This window comes from Nycticebus coucang, chromosome 5 (genome assembly GCF_027406575.1).
Source record: "Nycticebus coucang isolate mNycCou1 chromosome 5, mNycCou1.pri, whole genome shotgun sequence".
NCBI lineage: Eukaryota > Metazoa > Chordata > Mammalia > Primates > Lorisidae > Nycticebus > Nycticebus coucang.
The window spans coordinates 58,059,416-58,066,498 of record NC_069784.1 but is presented as its reverse complement, the minus strand read 5'-3'; the positions used below and the strand labels follow the sequence as shown (position 1 = coordinate 58,066,498).

The 7,083-nt window shown below is 51.6% G+C and overlaps 1 protein-coding gene across 2 annotated transcripts; it reads right to left on the bottom strand.

The window, feature by feature from the left end:
• Positions 1-3,874: 3,874 nt before the first annotated feature.
• Positions 3,875-6,774, bottom strand: LOC128586253 (protein S100-A7-like). 2 transcript variants are annotated; one of them, XM_053591921.1, is made up of 3 exons: positions 6,662-6,774; positions 4,993-5,150; positions 3,875-4,096 (listed from the first exon to the last, which is right to left on the bottom strand). In XM_053591921.1, exons 2-3 carry the CDS (start codon positions 5,131-5,133, stop codon positions 3,932-3,934), a joined length of 306 nt encoding a protein of 101 aa, XP_053447896.1. In that variant the 5' UTR covers positions 5,134-5,150; positions 6,662-6,774; the 3' UTR covers positions 3,875-3,931. The 2 variants fall into 2 exon arrangements, with proteins under 2 accessions (XP_053447896.1, XP_053447897.1); XM_053591922.1 differs by lacking the exon at positions 6,662-6,774 and adding an exon at positions 6,492-6,655.
• Between the last annotated feature and the right edge of the window lie 309 nt (positions 6,775-7,083).

Genomic DNA, 7,083 nt, shown 5'->3' with positions numbered 1-7,083 from the left:
TATATGTCTTTTCTATGACCCATCAATTCCTATTCTAGGCAAGAGTACAGAAGAAATTACTTCATAAATCCATCCATGGGTGTCACGTATAAGGGTGCTTGTCACAGTGCATTTATGGTGCTTATATGTTCGGATTATATGTTCTTTCAGCTTGACTGATACTCTCGCTAGTAGTAACAAGGACTGCCTATAGCTCAGCATTACTGCTAATATGTCTGCTTCTGCCTATGGTATAATTTTCTGGCTGCTTATCAAACATGTCATGCTCTTTTATGATTTTCTTCTCTACATTGTTCCCTTTGTCCTCTTCTCTACCTAAAAAATTGAGCTCATCTTTCAAATGAATATTAGGGAAAAAAAGAGATTCCTATAGAGAAGATTAAGGGATGTGAATCACAGCAAAGCAAAGAGAGGCAGGAGTGAGTAGCATGAGGGCACAGTGATTCGATACCACAGACAGCACACACATGCTGGTTATACATATTTGTACATGATGCTAAAGCAGATGGGGGTCTTTTGATATCAAGATTCCTTGGGACCTTTTAGATTCCCAGAATCTCTGCCACTTTAGCTGTCATGTGAGTGTGGGCACAGACTTTTCAATTACTCTTTCTCTTTAATACCAATATAACATATATGCTAATTGCTCTTAAGCTAATTGCTCTTTAGCATGTTTCAGAACAAAGTTTCAATTTTGATCAACATGACACTAAAACTTAGCTCTTATGCCATACTCTAAAACATCCAGTTCAGAATGACATATTGACTCCCACTTTATTCCTTGAAGTAGTTTGAACACAGACTAAAACCAATTCAATTTTCCATCTGGTGACTGTTTGGAGCTCTCAGATGTTGTGGGGGATGTGACCTGCCTTCCTCCTGTCTTTACATCAGTGGTCTTCAGTTTTGTAATCCACCCTTGTGAGTTTGGAAGAATATTTTTCTTTTGACAATCTTCCATAGTGCAGTAGCAGCACTAGCTCAGGACAGTGGGTGTTAGCTAGGAACTGCGTGACAGACATGCGGTCCCTGCCCTCAAAAAGATCACCTCCCTGGGATGACATGGGTGTGGACAGGGAAAGTCTCATAAATGTGATGAGTTCCACAACTGGCATATGCACACCGGGAGAGTGTGAGCAGATCTCAGGAGTATGGGAGAAGGCTCCCTTGGGGAGGTGATTTCTGATTCCAGATAGGAAGATGAATATTTGTCCATATACTTCACCCTGATTTAATGTACCATTGCCCATGGAAGGATCATTATAAGATTCAACATGAGTGGGAGAGTGAAGGGTAGAGGGGCTCAGTAAGAGGATCTTTGTGCTGCTCTCCATGTCTTCTGGACACCAGCCATGGGTTTAGGTTTGGGAGTCTAGCAACCCCCACCTGGCAGGAGAGTCCCTCTGCTCTTGGGAGTTCAGAGCTGAGTCTTGAGGGCAGTTGGTAGTGGCTGCATTGTTCTTTCTGATCTGTCTCCAGATCTGGAGGACTCTCCTAAGCCTCAGAGCCTGTTTCTGGGGCCTGGAAAATTTTAGATTTTGGACTGCTGTTTAGCTTAGGTGATATTGGAAAAAATTTGGACCAATGAATTTTAATGAGAAAACTCTTGGAGTATTTATTTAATAGGAATAGGATGCAGTATTGCCAGGAACTGGGGATCCAGTTGGGCTATGGTCATGGTGTGTCTTCTCCATGACTCTAAGTCTGAATGAGAAGAGACAAAATGAGGTGATATGGTTGCTAATGTATAAGTGAGGCAGGCTTCATTTCTTTGGGGTGAAGTGATGGCGATTCACCCTTTCAGTGTCCACAGAGAAGTTGACTTTAAGCTCAGTCTTGAAATTTGGTACTAATGAGGGATGAGGGATTAAAAGCCATTTCAGGCAGAAGGGACAATTAGAAATGAGACAGGAAATGCTAAGGTATGTTAGTGGGTAGGGTTGCAAAAATAATGAGAGCTAGGTTAACAGAAGGGGCTGTGGGAGGGCTGGGCAGAGAGGTCAGACACCAGCTTGCAGGAGCCCTGGACAGTTCCTAGCAGGGAGCAGCAGTTCTGGGGCAAATGGAGGGAGGCTGGCTCAGAGCTGGAGATGCACAGGAAACAGCCTGAGGAAAGCAAAAAGCAGAGGTGGGGTTAGAAGACTGAGCACTTTGATGGATCCTGGGGGCAGGCTGCAGGGAGCAGGAGGCAGGGGCCAATAAGGAGAGAAAACAAACAGCCTGGAAACTGCAGGTCTGTGTGAGCTCTGAGATCAGCTGGAATGAGAATGAGGGTGGGAGACAGGAGGGAGAAGAAAAGCAATGGTTAGGCATTGGGATGGAGGAGGGAGAACCTACAGGATAAACTCTGAATGATGCCAAAGTGCAGAATATGGTCAGCAGAGGGTGGTCCTGATGAGGAGAGAGAGGCAATGATGCTCTGTGAGTAGTGGGGCTCTGGGACCGTGAACAGGTAGTGGACTGTCTGTCCATCCACACGGACAAATCCTGTGTGGGATGGAAGAAGTGTGTGCGACCACAGCCTGATTTCTCTGAGAAGACTGTTTGCCTGATTGAGAGATTAGCCGGATAATGTGATCAGGGGGTAGAGGTGACATGGACAGAGGGTGTGAACCTCAGAGCAGGTGCTAACGGCAGCTGCTGGGGACATGATCTAGAAGTGGCACTGGGGATGAGATGAATGCTGGCCTGGAGTTGCGGCCCCCACTAAGAGACCAACATCTCTGGGCAGAGCCAGCACTTTGCCAAGCATCCCTGTACCCTGCTGGTTTCTGATCCTCAGCCCCTAGCACAGTGGCTGGTCTGGGGCAGGTGACCTAAAACAAAACTTTTGTACTTGGCAGGCACAGTGGCTGTGATTTTTTGTAACTCTTGATGTGAGCTCCCTGTCTTGGTCTTCAGGGTGTTTCCAATACTGCTGTGGTCATCAGCCCAGTCTCCTTACTTGATTCCTGTATGTTGTCTAGATTCCAAGGCCACTTTGAGTTCTTCAAAATCTGGAACATTTATTCATCACCATCTGAATGTCCCAGATGCCCAGTCCTAGTATTTAGCAAATCATCTGTGAGGACCAGCTCAGCATTGGGAAGACTCAACCTCACTTCCACAGGGTCATGGACAGGTTCGTACACCACCGGGCAAGGGCATGGCCCCAGGAGCCTAGGACACTGGGCAAGGAGGCCAGCCCTCAGGGCACTGCTATTTCCTAATCACAGTGCCAGATGCAATGAGGCCCCCCAGTCCTCCAAGGAAGCCCTGTGTGAGTGGTATCTGTTACCCTGCCCTGGAGGAGCAGCTGGGGCAGGAGTAGGTGGGCAAGGGCCAATGGGAGGCACTTCATGCTTGTCCTCAGTGTGGTTTTTTTTTTTGAGACAGAGTCTCACTTTGTCACCCTTGGTAGAGTGCCGTGGTGTCACAGCTCACAGCAACCTTTAACTCCTGGGGCTCAAGTGATTCTCTTTCCTCAGCCTCCTAAGTATCTTGGACTACAGGTGCCCACCACAAAACCTGGATATGTTTCAGAGATGCAGCCTCGCTGGGGCTCAGGCTGGTCTCGAACTCGTGAGCTCAGGCAATCCACCCACCTTGGCCTCCCAGAGTGCTGGGATTACAGGAATGAGCCACCTCGCCCACTGTCAGTGCAGTGCTTGAATGACCTTGGGGTGTGCCTTAACAAAGAGGAGCAGCCCTGTGACTTGGCTTTGCATGGACTCCACCCAGGCCCCATGTTGTTGACTGCGTTTAGGGAGCAGGAGCAGAGGTCCTGTGAGAGATGTGGCCCAGCTTTGCTGGAACTCACTGAAAAAGTTAACCAGGAATTGGTAGTTTTGACAATGGAGGTAACAAAAGGGAGGAAGGAAATAAAGCAAGTGTGTGGTGAGAGGAGACACTTTATTGTCCTGGGGTTTCTGGAGGCCCTGGCCTGGATGCATCACTGGCCTCCCCCGGAGCAGGGCTCTGCTCCGTGGCTCTGGTTGTGGTAGTCAGAGGCAATGTCTCCCAGCACAGAGAGGACCTCGGAAAAGTCAATCTTCCCATCTTTATCCTTGTCCGCTTTCTCAAACGCATTGCCCAAGTAATCTTTACCTTTCTTTTCCTGTGAGGAGAGAAACATACAAATAAGAACAAAGCCATTACACGTGAGACTTAAATTGCAAAAAAGAGGAAAAGTGGCATCCTGCAGTGGGAGCAAGGCAAGGGCTAAGTGGAAGAGGGGCACACAGGAGGCAGGTGGAGAGCTCCAATATGGGGAGTGCTGGGATTCTGGACAGCTCTGCCAGGAACCACCCCAGCAAGGGGATGAGGGGCCCTCATCCTCCCTGGCCCACCTGCCTCCCTACCTTACAGGTGCTGTCCACACTCTCCCTGGGGCCCCCACCAGCTGACCTCCCTTCTCATCTTGTAGTCGACTCTCCTCCCATTTAGCTGCTCTCGCTTGTGAGTTCAGGGTTCCCTTGCCTTAGGGCCCAGCTCTCTGTTAACATTTTGCTAATAAGTTCAGTGCATTCTAACAGAAAACAAAACAAAACAAAACCCAGCAGGTGTATGAATGAGCTCTGCCAAAAATAAGGGGTTCTGCTCCTGTCATAGTATTATGGTTTCCATTGAGCACCATCCTAGCAAGGCTCTGCTTGAACCAAGGAGTGACTCTAAAAGAGGAGGAGGAAGCATTAGGCAGGAGAAAAGGGGGCTAGGAGAGTGCAGGGAACCTGTGCAGAGCCATGTAGCAGGTGTGTCAGGGGCAGGACCGGAGATCCAGGCTCCATCCCCTGCATGCTCCACCTGCCCATTGGGCTGGTCCTGCCTAGGGCTGGGAGAGGATGATGAGGCACACTGGGCTCAGCGTCACCCAGTAAGACTAGTGAATTCACCTACCAGACGTGAGTCTGTGGGCATACCAGAACCCTTACAACCTGCCCAGGCATCACTATCCTCTTGACCTTACAAATACCAAAACCTCTCCCTGCCCAGGGCAGGCACACTCCAACTCACACAGGCACTGAGGAAGTTGGGAAAATGGTCCTTCACCATCCTCGACAGGCCCGGCTTATCCATCTTATCATCACTCCCAACGTATTTGTGAAACAGGTCGACCAAGGCCATCATGGACTTCTCAGCTGGAGTGCTGCCCATCTTTGCTTTCAGAAATGCTGCAGGAAAGACAGACAATGATATGTTTCCTACTCTGAAAATGACCAAAATTAGGAAGATGGGAAGGAATTACAGAGCAAGTGACAAAGTCTGTGGTGGAGAGGAAGGTGCATCTCTGTGTGCTGAGCTGAAGGCCCCCAAACGGGAGTCAGGGACCTGAACTCACACAGGCAGGGACAGGGGGACACGGAGAAGAGCACTACCAGCTGTGGATGGCGCTGGGCAGGAGGGCAGGCAGGGAGAGCTGGAGACCGCCCAGAGAAAGGGCCGAACCCTGACTGACACCCCTGAGCTGGCATTTGGCCTCCTCCCCAAACGGTATCAAGCCCACCTCCCTCAGCCTCACAGCTGGGGTGAGAGTCACAGGGGCAGGGGATGTCCTCGGTGGCCTGGTGTCTGACCCTCCCAGCTGCTTCACAAACCAGGTCCCACCCTGATCCTAGTGGGAACTCTGCCTGGAAAGGTGTGTGCAACCTCCAGAGGCAGGTGTGAGTGTGAGTGTGAACAGAAAGAGCCCCATCCATGCCTTCAGGGAGGCCTCCCCAGACCACCTGGGAGCCAGACAGGGGCACTGCCACCACAGCTGGCCTCAGATTTAAAATGAATACAAAAACCTGCCCTGTTTCTTAAGGAACTGGGTAGGGTAGACTGGGGGTGGTCCTTCTGTCTGTCTGCTCTTGGGGATCATCTGCCCTCTGCTCCTGTCCTCTCCAGGTCACCAGGCCTTGACTGTTTTTGTGTAAAGGGAAGGCTCTAGAGTCCACAGTCAGCATCCAGGAGAGCCTGGAGCCCAGGCCAGAGAACTGGGCAGTGCTGCCCCACACTCAGACATCCCGAGACCAGGGACTGACTATGGCTCCCACATGTGGACACCTGATAACCAGCCATCACCACCTCCCAATGCAGGAGCGAGCCCTGTGCTGGTGTGTCACTGAGGGTACCCGAGAGGCTTTGGGGAGCCGTGGCCATGGCCAGAGGCCCAACTCTATGCCCAGTGGGTCGCTGGGCATTTCCTGGGCTGGGATTGGTGCAGAAGGCCTGGCTGAGCAGTCCCCTGCATGTGTGGGGACAGGTCATCTTGCCAGGGCTATTCTCAGTGGAGTCCCCAGGCCTGGGACTAGGAGAGCCCGCAAAGCCCTCTCAGGGCACCCTCAGCCCTCCAGGATCTGGGATGGGACTAGGGAGGGGGCTCAGCACCCTGGACCCTGGCAGGAAGGTGAACCAGGGAGGAAGAAGATGGGGGGAAGGGAGGGCCTTGACCTCAGCTCCCACTGGGGACCTGTCACAGAAGTGGACTTGGAAGATCCACGTGAGCCCTAGGGAGGGCATGGCCCAGAGACCTGATAGATGAGGACTTTCGGCTGGGATGGAGCTGGCACGGTCCTGTGATGGCACATGGGACTAGACCCCGGCTGCTGAGTCCTCACCACAGCCTTCCCCTCCTGCAGGCAGCAGAGCAGCTGGGCACTGGGCCCTTCTGGAAAAGGCAAGGATGCAGGTGCAGACTTACCTGGGCTGAGGAAGCGTCAGGTGAGAAGGTCGAGTGAAATGCGTGTTGAGACAAAGAGCAGTCCCCTTATGAAGCTCAGCCTGGCTCCTCCCAGGGCTGGGAGCCCTGGGGCTCCTGTCACCTGCTTCCTGGAGCCTTGCCCACTGCAGCTGGGTGGGACGCACCTTGGGGGCTGTGCTCCGGGTTTCTGGGTGCACAGGGAGGGCCTATTGCCCAGGAGGTGGGTGAGTCTCCAGGCCTCACATATTTCAACCTTCAGGTACATTATGAAGCTGGGAACTCAGGGTCCAAGGATCCAGGGAGGGTGGCAGGGTCACTCCTCTGCCATCTTCAGTTCAGATCCTCACAGGAGTCCCAGAAAGGGTTGGGGAACTGGTGTCAGGGGCCTCATTATCTAAATTCACAGATGAGTGACCCTTTGA